Raw genomic sequence first — 12,527 nt, 5'->3', positions numbered from 1 at the left:
TGTGTGAGTGTAGACATTCAGCGTATGCAGACAGAGCATGCCTGTACTGTAGTGACCGGAACTATTGTCATTCCATTTTGCTCTCCCCTTCTCCCTCCCCCATCTCTCCCCCCTCTCCCTCCCTCTCTCCCCCTCGCTCTCCCTCTCTCTATCTCTCTCTCTCTCCCTCTCTCTCTCTCTTTCTCAATGATCCAGTCAGCAGGCTGATTGTAACCAGGGAGGTAGTCTCACCTCCCCGTTGTAACTCACTGCCAAATAGCACATTGTCAGCACCGGCAAACTGGCAATGCTCTCCTTCTTATTCCTGTATTTTCGTTATTTAGGGGTCAATTTTTTTCGTTCGAAATGTAAAATGGATGACCATAGAATTTCTCAATAGAATATAAAATTGAAAACTTTAGAAAGGATAGAGAAAATTGAGTTCACTTTGAATGGTCTGCCACAGGCAGATATCCTTATCATGCTCTTACGTAATACGACAGCTGCTTTCTCAACGATCCAGTCAGCAGGCTGATTGTAACCAGGGAGTAGTCTCACCTCCCCGTTGTAACTCACTGCCAAATAGCACCGGCAAACTGGCAATGCTCTCCTTCTTATTCCTGTATTTTCGTTATTTACGGGTCAATTTTTTTCGTTTGAAATGTAAAATGGATGACCATAGAATTTCTCAATAGAATATAAAATTGAAAACTTTAAAAAGGATAGAGAAAATTGAGTTCACCTTGACTGGTCTGCCACAGGCAGATATCCTTATCATGCTCTTACGTAATACGACAGCTGCTGGAGTCTTCAAACCCTGGCTTGGCCTCCAGGTTTGTCACGCCTGAGCAGAAAGTTTATTTGCAATGAACAAGTACTTCGACTCCCAACTCCCAAACGACAAATATACGCACCCCACTTTGGGTATACCTCAGTTGGAGACTCGCCTCAAACGAGGGATTGACGGCATGCAGTAATTGCCAGCAGTTCCGCCCGGTGCCCCTCCCCCCTTAATTTCCAAAGCGAAAAAATATGGCTAAGAAAAGAACGGCAGTTTGTGGACTGTAAAATGTAATATTTTCAAGCTCGCTCGTTCCGCTCGCTCGAATGTAATCATTATGCTCTCCTGATATTGCTGCCAGTATTTGCCAGCAGTTGCGCCCGATGCGCCCCCTTAAATTCTAAAGCGAAGAAATATAGCTACAAACGGCAGCTTGTTTGTTTGTTTTTTTTACAGTAAAATGTCAAAATTTTCAAGCTCGCTCGCTCGCTCGCTCGCTCGCATTACATACGCAATTCTCCTGATGTTGCTGCCAGTAATTGCCGGCAGTTGCGCCCGGTGCGCCCCCCCCCCCCCCTCCCCCCACCTCCTTTATTCCCAAAGCGAAAAAATATGGCTCCAAATGGCAGTTTTGGGACTGTAAAATGTCAAAATTTTCAAGCTCGCTCTCTTCGCTCGCTCGCATTTAATTGTTATGCCATTCACCTGATGTTGCTGCCAGTAATTTCCAGCAGTAAGATGCGCCCGGTGCGCCGCCCCCCCCCCCTTAATTTCCAAAGCAAAAAAAAAAGAAAAAGATACGGCTACAAAAGGCAGTTTTGGGACTGTAAAATGTCAAAATTTTCAAGCTCGCTCTCTTCGCTCGCTCGCATTTAATTGTTATGCCATTCACCTGATGTTGCTGCCAGTAATTTCCAGCAGTAAGATGCGCCCGGTGCGCCCCCCCCCCTTAATTTCCAAAGCAAAAAAAAAAAAAAAAAAATACGGCTACAAAAGGCAGTTTTGGGACTGTAAAATGTCAAATTTTCAAGCTCACTCGCTCACTCGCTCATATTTAATTGTTATGCAATTCTCCCGATGTTGCTGCCACTAATTACCGGCAGTTGCGCACGTTGCGCCCCCACCCCTCCTTTATCTCCAAAGCGAAAAAATATGGCTCCAAATGGCAGTTTTTGGACTGTAAAATGTCAAAATTTCCAAGCTCGCTCTCTTCGCTCGCTCGCATTTAATTGTTATGCCATTCCCCTGATGTTGCTGCCAGTAATTGCCAGCAGTTGCGCCCGGTGCGACCCCCACCCCCCTTAATTTCCAAAGCAAAAAAAATATGGCTACAAAAGGCAGTTTTTGGACTGTAAAATGTCAAAATTTTCAAGCTCGCTCGCTCGCTCGCATTCAATTGTTATGCAATTGTCCTGATGTTGCTGCCAGTAATTACCAGCAGTTGCGCACGTTGTGCCCCCACCCCTCCTTTATCTCCTAAGCGAAAAAATATGGCTCCAAATGGCAGTTTTGGGACTGTAAAATGTCAAAATTTCCAAGCTCGCTCTCTTTGCTCGCTCGCATTTAATTATTATGCCATTCACCTGATGTTGCTGCCAGTAATTGCCAGCAGTTGCGCCCGTTGAGCCCCCCTTAATTTACAAAGCAAAAAATATGGCTACAAACGGCAGTTTGGGGACTGTAAAATGTCAAAATTTTCAAGCTCGCTCGCTCCGCTCGCTCGCATGTAGTCGTGATGCCATTCCCCTGATATCGCTGCCAGTAATTTGTCGTTTCACACCGTCATTCCATAATCCATCTATAAGGGGTATAACCCTCTCCGGCACTTCCACACCCTCCCCCCACCCTTGCTCGCTCCCTCGCATACTAACCCCCCCCCCCCCCCCAAGATGAAATCCCAGCTTCCCTCAAAAAACAGTAAAAGTCTAGGGATTGAGAGCTTCCTATATTCCAAATGTCTGTCAAAAAAATCTCGTAAACATTTAGTGTCAAAACGCACCCCCCTTGAAAAAAAGCTGGTGACGCCCCTGCATACACACACATACATGCACTCACACACAAATACACTCCCTTTAGCAGCCGCTATGAACAGGTTTGACTGTATACATATAAACCTACCAGAAATTTATCAAAGTTGCAATATTACAGTAGGGCAAGATTTGGAATAATCACTCTCCCTTTCTTCTTCTTTTTCTTCTTCTTCTCTCTCTCTCTCTCTCCCTTCTCTCTCGGCTATTGCTGTACAGATCAGTATTAAATATCAGCCGGTAAAGTACTCCACCATTATTCGGTGGACAAATCGCGTATCAAAGTGCACATATTGCCTTAAATAGGATACAATCTTTGAGAGAAACTGACTGATATACAAACATTTTGCTATAAATTTTGCATATTTGTTTGAATACTATAAAGTTCTTTACAAACTGCTAGCCAAAATGAGGTCATATTGATAGTATTGATAGATTGAAGGCTTCAGAATACACTATTTGTTACTCAATCTAGAAAAGTTCCATCCATTTGATAACAATTAAGTTTAAAACGACAAACAATTAGGAAGGTGCCACTGCACTGTCTTGCAAATTCCATTACAAAATATAACAGTATTGATCTTTCATGACAGTGAACCTACATATAGGATGGAATCATCATAACATTATTTGAAACTTTTTGTTTTAAATGGTATTAAAGATGAAAGAATAATACAAAAATATCAAATAGAATAATTGTTGCAAAAATATTCAAATTTGTGTTACCGGCACTGATCTTTGCTGGAATGAAGGCTCAGTAGATAATCTAACTTTAATGCTAAATATCACTATTATTGTTCAATCAACAGTGACACATTTTCTCTGAAGTCCATCTGCTTTGTTTGTAGCCTATATGGATTGCTAAACTTTTAAGTGTTTTAGTCAGTGATGTCCATTTAAATTGAAATGCTGAGTGAACCATGCTATTAAAATGAGTTTAAGTCTTAGTGCCAAGATGACATCATGGCAATTTATGACCTCAACCAAGCAAATTTGAGAGCATTCTCAATTCATTTACTTGAGTGTATTTTACTCTCAATCATTAATCTGTGCTAAAAGAGAAAAAAGGGTTTGTATGAACCAGGATACTAGTAGGTTACAAATATTGCAAAGAAAATAACTTCTATACAAAAAGAGTTGAGTAACCTACTCTGAATACTGTTTTCAAAGTGAATTATTGTTCGAACAGCTTGCCTTTTAATCCTCCTGCCTTGACCACTTTGTGAAATAATGCCACCATTAAATATCCTCAGATTGAACTAACTGTAAATAACGCCATTTCAAATTGACACGCACATGCACAGAGATACAGAAATACAGCACATCCAAAGGAATGTGACAAGGAAGAATATTAACACACTTTCTGGCTAACTGAAAGGAAACACAGGATATACTGAGTGCACTGAAGGGCTTTTAGAAGTGAAGTGAAAGGAATGAACGTAATATTTACAAACTGGCTATGAAGCACTATGCACCTTACTGCAATTACCTCTGTAAATAGGGCAGCACTGATTTCAGATTAACCTATGTACATTATTTACACATAGAGGAAATGGTTTAGATTGCATTGAGCGAAGAGAGACTATTACCCAGCTATTTCTCTCATGAGGGAAAAGTGTTCCTCATTTGGACTGTATGGCAAGAATATGCGAGTGAAACAATTAGGGGGATACTTACTTGTTGGATGATGTGCAGGTGTCACAAATTCCATGTGAACCCACACCTCAGCTAAATGCATGGAGTATTCTGAGACATTAGCTGTCACATGAAAACTCCCAGGATAAAGTAGTCTGCATAAACCTTGATAATTTATTTGTTACAGTGACAATCACATTCCCCTACTTCTTCTCATAAAGTAACAAAACGCTTTAATGGCACAAGGACTGCTCTTTGTGCATGTATTTGCAGTTGAATCTGGGGTGACTTAATTCCTTATCCAGGTACCACAATTTTCTCATGGTTTAGAATAAGATTTATGGCACTTCGGATGTACGATCTTCAGGTTTTTCTACCCGTCTGCTCAGTTACTGTGAAAAAAAAGAAGAAGAGAAAGACAAGAAAAAAAAATCCTCCAAAGAAGTATACCCTGCTCCACTTTTGAAATTGATATCTGCAGTCTGTGGTGGGTCAGCTCAAGAAAATGTTCTGACTTGTTACCATGGATACTATGTACTCAGGATGATGCTCTCAATGTCGTTTGCCTGGATCTTGGCGTCTATATCTTCCCCGGCGACCCGGAAGGAAATCTCCGCATCGTAAGAGATGCTGATCTGCCCACACGTTGCATTCCACAGCCATCCCTCGCCACCTCGCTTGTAGATCGTCACAGTGACCTAGTTTTCATGTCGTGAAAATCAGAAGACAGGTGGAAAGAAGATTGATGAACATATGACCAAGATGATTTGACAGAAGAGAGATTTCCTATCTAAATGATGCAAAGAGTATTCTCAAAGAGAGACTCTTTCCTCTATGGATCATGTGACTAGTCTGTCACATGATCCATAATACTGCCTTTCCCGCCATTTATAACAAAATATCTGACTGCTTGCTCCGTGGCCTTATTAGGGAAATCTAAATTGAAATCCAAATTCATTAAGATTGCTGTCTAGGATATTGCTCCTTGTGATCACATAAATTTGAAATAACTAATGGAAAAAATCAAACATTATATCAATTTCATGAAATTCCACGCATGCAAATAGCTGAAGCAGGGCTGACACAATTTCTTTCAAATGCACAAAAATGCAAGTAACATGTTGTAAGATAACTATACTCCATACATCAGTATTTTCCAGGTTTATTGGAAGCATTCAACTTCTTGGTATCATGATTATATGTTTCTGCTACATGACTATTAACAAACATATAATTTAGATGGGTGTTTCAGAGATATTTCTCATAATAACATTTCACAATGAGTATTCAAGAGAGAATTAAATCCAATAGCTCTATGCAAAATCATATCACACTCTATTGTGATTACGGAATCTTCAAAGCAACCAGCACTATTACTCATCAATGTCTACTGCATTCTCATCAGTGCGTCACACACACACACGTTCAATCATTGAGATTATATATATCTGCATAATATTATGTGATGCTTGAAACATCACTACCATAATTGCCTTAACCCGTTGAGGACGATTTGATTTTGCTACAACATGCATTTCCCATAGACGCTTGCCCGAGTATACTCGGGACTCGTCCTCAATAGGTTAAACATCACACATGCCTACACAAATGCTGAGCACTATATATTAAAAAACAACAACAACAATACCCAACACAGAACCTAAACCATTAACGACTTCATATTTCCAGCAAGGCCTCACTGCTCTGCTTGCTTTTATTTTCCTTAATAAATTTTCAGAAGTGTAATTGATACCTTGTGTAAAGAATAGATGAATATAGATGTAGAGGCAACTTACACTATGCAAGCTTAAAACTTCTTGCAGTTACAATAGGTTACAACAACACTGCATTATTATGATCCCTCATAAATGATTGGAATTTAGACCTAAAACATACATTGTATGCTTCACTAAATTACTCTTGATCTGCAATTGAAACTGCTCAGTCCAAAACAAAAACAAAATGAAAACAAAACAAACAGCAGCATGAATGGGACATTAATAAGGAAATTGCTTGAGGTGTCTATATTGCAGGTTTACCGTATCAGTGTACAGCTGCCCATTCCCGCAAGCAATATACACAATGTATTCTTACCTGAGCAATAGGTCTTCATATTGTCATATTTGATAGCTAAACCACAGTGATAATGCTAAGGTGCGAAACTGAGAAAAACAGATTGCTTTCTTGCTGATGCTCAATCATGAAGTAAAATTGTAAAATGTTTCCCTCATCATGTAGTGACTCGATGAATAGATCTACTATTTAAGCTGGGGTTTTTTGCGTACAGATATTTTCACGAATGAAGAGCAAATTGATACCGAGGCTATTGTAAATGCAAGATTACCCTAGCGCATCGTGTCGTGTCGTTGAATTTGCAATCCAACAATGATTCGCATATACAGTATACAGAGGGTACACTTGAGTAAATATTTGGCATCAAACCTCAAATGAAATTGTCATTATGAGTCACATCTCACACAAATTGACAAAAACTAAAACTAATCACAAAAACTATGCACTGAAACTCAGGGATGGATTGAGCACAACTTCATCCGACACAATTAAATACCAGATAGCAGGTGTTTGTAATTGAATAAATCTTTGGCATGAGTCCAAGCGATACAGCTATGACATCTGTTTGTCACTTATTGACTAGGATGTGACCTCTTTCCCTAGTTAGATGACATGCAATGAATACCTAGTTGACCTTTATAGCATACGAGTTGAATCCTTGTATGGGTCATTTCCTATTGTTTTTGCAAGAATTGACCTTCTGAGTAGCTTGCATGCAGACTGTAACAATTACTTTTTTTCTCAACAGTCTGCAAAAAAAAAAAAAAGCAACTTAATTGATGGAGAATTTCCTTCTTGTTGGGAAATTGAAATACATGCCACTAGTTTTGAAAATCACATTCACCCTCTATTTACAGGGAAAGTACATTAGCTGATGAAGGTGACTTTCAACTGGAAAGTCAGTCTTTAATCCCTTTTCTTTCTCTAAATGAGATTCACATACGTGTATAGTGAATTGTAGGGACTGCTTCTGCTTCTTTTATTGTTTTCATATGGAAATTATAACTTCATGGCATGATCCCAGCATTATTCCAAATGTGATAAGACAGATTTTCCTCATGCAAATGACAGCACTAATTACTGTACACTTGTTTAACGGAATATATGAATGCCATTACAGCATGTTTGCTAAAGAGCATGCTGCACATCTGTTCTGTGTCCTGCAAAACAATTGAGCTGCACAAGGTCATACCTGTGGTGAGAAGCCCATAATGGCCCACATTGAGCCAAGAACTGAGCTGCGTTGGTGGCTGAATTCCATTCTGCATGCTGTCTTCCTGTTGAGAGTTAGGTCCTTATTGCCCTTGAAGTCACCTTGAAACAGAGAATAATAACATACGCCACAATGCTAACAATACAATAAAAATTTGAACATGATGGAAAAAACATGTCACAAGCAAACATTAAAATTCTTTCCAACAAATTATAGTACTCTCTGCTATGCTAAGCTGTGGAAGAAACACAAAACTTTGACATTGGTAAGAGATCTTTAAACTCTGCCTAGACTTTTAAATAGTATGTGCTGTACGGTCTGCTTAGAAATAATCAGGTTTGTCAAAATTCGCCACGTGTTGCAACAAGTGCCCTCTCAACTGCAGAGATAAGGCAACTGCACCTTTTTTAAGAACAGACTGCAAACTATAAAGAAATAAGACAGCACAGTTAATTAACCACTTGGGTTCCAGAATCTGAATTTCTGAAGTTTGTTCAAATTGGCAAAAGTTTTATTTGTTAATTTAATGCCAAGATAATAGTTTCCACAGCATAATTCCCCTATGACTTAATGGAACCTCTAAATCAGGCACTGCACAAGACAGTGCAATACCAACCTTTATACCAGTCCCTCCCCCCCCCCCTTGAAAGAGGAGGAATTACTAAACATAAAAAATGTGTGGAGTTGGGGGTAGGGGTGGCTTACCAATGATCTGTTTTCCTCCGTTGAGATTCACAATGTCCCATGTGCCGATCTGACTTAATACATTCCTTGCGGCCTCCATCGCACTGAATGACAACTGGCCTGTACATATTTAGACAGCAGGGGGAAAAAAAGAGCAAATTTTTTCACTTTAATACTGCATTGTTTCCACATGATGAAAGCTGCTTGCTGGCCAAATATGCATTAGTGTGGCCATAACAGGCCTCTTCAGTGGCTACTGCCTCCATCTAAAGTTTGCAGAACAAGCTCTTCTTAAAGATCTTTTATCCAGCCTGTGTTTTTGTAAAATACAAAATTGGTATGAATTTATTACCTTTTTATATACAAGCTCCCTAGCTCACCAGTAACAACTACATAATCTGTTGCATTTTGAAATCTTATTACTGCCTCTAAAAACCCCCCACATACAATAGCATGACATCCTACCGAAGTATGATGCAAGCATATTAGTTCTCATGTACACCATGCTTTGTAATATTTGATCTAACTGTATGAGAAGAAATTCCAAAGATAAGGGAAACTCCCATCTACTGTAAAAGTTGTTACTTTCGTGCAAGTAATTTTTCGCACTGGGCTGGGTAAGATGAATTTCGTGTGTTTTTAATCCCATAGAATCAAGACATTTAATAGTGGTACATACAGCAAGCAAAAAATATTCGCGTAGGCCTACTTTTATTTTCGCACCAATTTCCATTTTTACAATACTCATCATTATTTACCTTTCTACAATATTGTTCAACACAAGGATCTGAGACAGCGTTGATATACAGTGACATATCAGTGTTTTGCTTGCTGAGATGTAGATCGAATCTCTTCTGGGACACTTTGCCTGGAACAATACAAAAAACCCCACAAACATTTTCCAGAGTAATGGACACTAATAATTTTGATATTCTCACCGGAAATAAATGATGGTACCATCGAGTTTGCCAGCTTCCCAGCGTAACTACGGCAGAAGGACTGCACAAAGGTGTCGTAACGGTCTGGTGTGATGACTTGGTTCTCTGTCCAGAGGGAACTGTCCAGCTCTGACCGTTGATTTGTGAGCACCACTCGTGGGGCGAAGAACTTTTCTGCCAGGCACACCCCCTGCCGGACCAGGTGGTTGCGAAGGAGCTGGGACTTGGACCTCACTTCGTTGAGGGCGTTGTTGTGCGAGGCGTCGTACGTAACACTCGACTGGGTGTTTGAGTCCTTGATGTGTCGCTGCTGGACCCACGAATTGCCGTCCTTGCTGAGAGAGATCTTTCCAGACCAGTTCTTCACTTCAATGGAGTATATCCCATATTCTGAAATCATATACAGAGAAGAAAAAAAATAAGTGATATAATAATTACAATACTTCTTTACTACCACTTACAACAACAACTAATGACAATAAGTAATATGGCACTAAAGGTATAATAAGCAAATAATCAACGTTGGTGAAGGTGAGACAAACTATCACTTCCGAGGCGATCTGGATGTAGCTATCTTTCCGAAGCGCAGCTGAGGAAAGATAGCGTACACATTCAGATCGCCGAGGAAGTGATAGTTTGTATCATTGCCTGAAACTAAAAGTTGATTATCTGCTTTATATTCCACATCTAGGGTCCTAAAAATTCCCATTTTATTCCACATCTGAAACCGTTTTAGCTGTCTTTAGGTATCCTTAGGGCTTAGGCTACGTGTGCGCGTAGATGACAAAACAATGAATTTGCTGCGCGCACCGCGCGGCACCGAAGTGAAAGTGCGTTGCACTGTGTACTATCAAGTGACCTAGGTCACATGATAGTCCACAGTGCAATGCACTTTTATTTCGCACATACTCATCTTGCGTTAGGACTGTGTGGACTGTGTGGAGATCAACATAGAGTGTAACAAACTTTTCTTCTCAGGTGATGTGATGGGCAAAACTACGCTTCGTCACGTGATCAGCTCTGGACCAATCCTATTGCAACATTCTTAGTATGTGGAATATAATTCTAACTATCCTTCTGTAACAAGAAAAAAAAAAAAGCCTTGGATTTTTTTTTTCTGCTGGAGGATTGGCTGAGAAACTGAGGATCATCCCTATTTTTTGTCTTAACAATATTTTTTTTTAGGGTGACTTTATTACATTTGAACATCAGGTTCCTGTCGTCATAAGTGTACCAAGCCTCTTGACAACATGGAATTTGAGCAAACAGACCAACATTATGAAGCAACAAAAGATGCATGACAGCAACAATGCACATCAATAATACACTTTAGCTCTAAATTCACACATAATTTGAGACACAAAAAGACTATTTTGGCAAAGTTAAGTCATGAGAGAATTTTGCACCTGTCAGCGCGACAACGTCGATTTCATGGCGACTGGTCTGAAAAGTGTCCGGGACCCTGAGCCTCCTGAAGATGTGGTCATAGGGAATACTTCCCCTTGACACTAAGTCCCTGATTAGCTTCTCCTCTGCATCTCTCCCAGCTCTGACCGCTTCGTCTTCGGTGTGAGACATTGGGTTGCTAGCCTCCTTGGCCTGCACAATTCTGTTCGTAGACCGAACATGACACCCGATTCCTGTAAAGAGCCAATGCGATTCACAATCAGTGTGCAGCCGGTCAGAGCTGTTATACACACACACGTGGTTCCAAAGTGGGGGAGGGGAAAGGGAACAAAATGATGAATGAAGATGTCTTACAGCACTTCTTGGCAAGGCAAACTCCAACATAGAATGAAGAGTAGGGTATTGGTAGCGCTATATTACACAGCATAGAATGATCCACCACATTCTGTGGTTAACTTGAACTCAGATGAAAAATTAATAATCTTCTCACAAGTCATATTCACATCATCCTCTTAGTAAAGCCACATTCCTCCTTAAAGTAAGCACCTGGTCAAGTCAAATTCATCTACTGTAAAGTGGAAATTTTGCAGTGTTGAAATTTTTCGCGCAACCAGAAACTAGCGCGAAAATAAAAGCATGTGAATGTACTGCTTGCCATTGTTCCAGTAGTTGATGTCTTGATTCTGCGGAATTGAAAACATGTGAAACTCATCTTACCCTGCCAAGCATGAAAATTAGTCGCCTGAAAATATCCACTGCACTTTTACAGTATGTGATTCTCTGATAGGCTGCATAGCCCTTTGAAGATTATGGCAGAAAAATACAATACAAGCTTGTAGAAACATAAAGAAGATCTGTGGTCAGTATACAAATGACGCACAGGTCTGAGTGCGTCAGTCGGAATTGTGTGCATAAGGTAACTATGGAATGCTTAACCCACGAGGCGAAGCCGAGTGGGTTTAGGCTAAATTCCATAGTTTCCGCAATGCACACTATATTCCGACTGACGCACGAAAAGACATGTGCATCATCTGATTTATAGAATGGGTAATTTTCTGTCAAAAACCCATTTTTCTATCGTGTTACCCGATGACAAAATTACTGGATGCTTTTCCTTTTGGCTTGGCATAGACGACCATGTATCAGTTTTTACTGGACGCACGGCCAGCCATGCATCAGTAAATACTGATGCATGGTTGTTTTAGCCAATAGGCATCTCGTACTGAGTGCGTGAACGCTTGCTTGAGTGCGCGAACCTTTGTTACAAGTACGCGTACTCTTGCTACAAGTGCGCTATAACGTGTTTACCACTGTGACTCAGCGTGCGGCCAGTAAAAATCAACACATAGCTCTCGACCAATGAGATCACAGGATTCTCGCTATACCCATACTATAATATAACATGATTGTATGCCCCTGCCATCCATCATATTCACTATGGTATGATGCACTGCTTCACATAGCCACTTCATGGTAAAATTCTAGCTTAGAAAAATAAAATTTAGAGCATTATCCACGCTAAATTTTAGTTTTGACAACACCACTGAACACAATCTCCTCAATGACAGAAACGAAATATCTGTGAAGCAAACTGAGGTCTACTGAGACTCAGAGCTAGTCAGAACTACTTACCTGGATTGCACTGGTATTGGACTATTTTACAAGACTCATCAAAACGTATTGCACAATCCAAGGAAATAGATTACGACACAAGCATGGCATGGCAAGCAACCACTGGCACTGCCACTGACATTAAAATTTTCAGGCCAGTGTGAGGGCATGCATGGCTT

At 40.2% G+C, this 12,527-nt stretch overlaps 1 protein-coding gene across 1 annotated transcript; it reads right to left on the bottom strand.

Annotated features, from left to right (window-relative positions):
• Positions 1-4,952: 4,952 nt before the first annotated feature.
• On the bottom strand, positions 4,953-11,876 carry LOC139725947 (uncharacterized). Its single transcript, XM_071637033.1, has 6 exons — positions 11,840-11,876; positions 10,737-10,970; positions 9,331-9,720; positions 8,414-8,512; positions 7,688-7,809; positions 4,953-5,120 (listed from the first exon to the last, which is right to left on the bottom strand). Exons 1-6 carry the CDS (start codon positions 11,874-11,876, stop codon positions 4,953-4,955), a joined length of 1,050 nt encoding a protein of 349 aa, XP_071493134.1.
• Positions 11,877-12,527: the final 651 nt, after the last annotated feature.

The sequence above is a fragment of the Diadema antillarum genome, unplaced genomic scaffold (assembly GCF_040938485.1).
Source record: "Diadema antillarum isolate AM-2024a unplaced genomic scaffold, OU_Dant_1.0 scf00000017, whole genome shotgun sequence".
NCBI classification, from domain to species: domain Eukaryota; kingdom Metazoa; phylum Echinodermata; class Echinoidea; order Diadematoida; family Diadematidae; genus Diadema; species Diadema antillarum.
The sequence above is the reverse complement of the archived record's forward strand: the minus strand, read 5'-3'. Positions and strand labels throughout refer to the sequence as shown.

What these genes read in the sequence shown, in the direction of transcription:
- LOC139725947 (XM_071637033.1), bottom strand. Translation starts at nt 11,876, where the DNA reads ATGGTCGTCTATGCCAAGCCAAAAGGAAAAGCATCCA. An exon ending in GCCAAAAGGAAAAGCATCCA is followed by an intron (nt 10,971 to 11,839) that starts GTAATTTTGTCA and finishes GGCTCTTTACAG; the next exon opens with GAATCGGGTGTCATGTTCGG. An exon ending in CGACGTTGTCGCGCTGACAG is followed by an intron (nt 9,721 to 10,736) that starts GTGCAAAATTCT and finishes ATATGATTTCAG; the next exon opens with AATATGGGATATACTCCATT.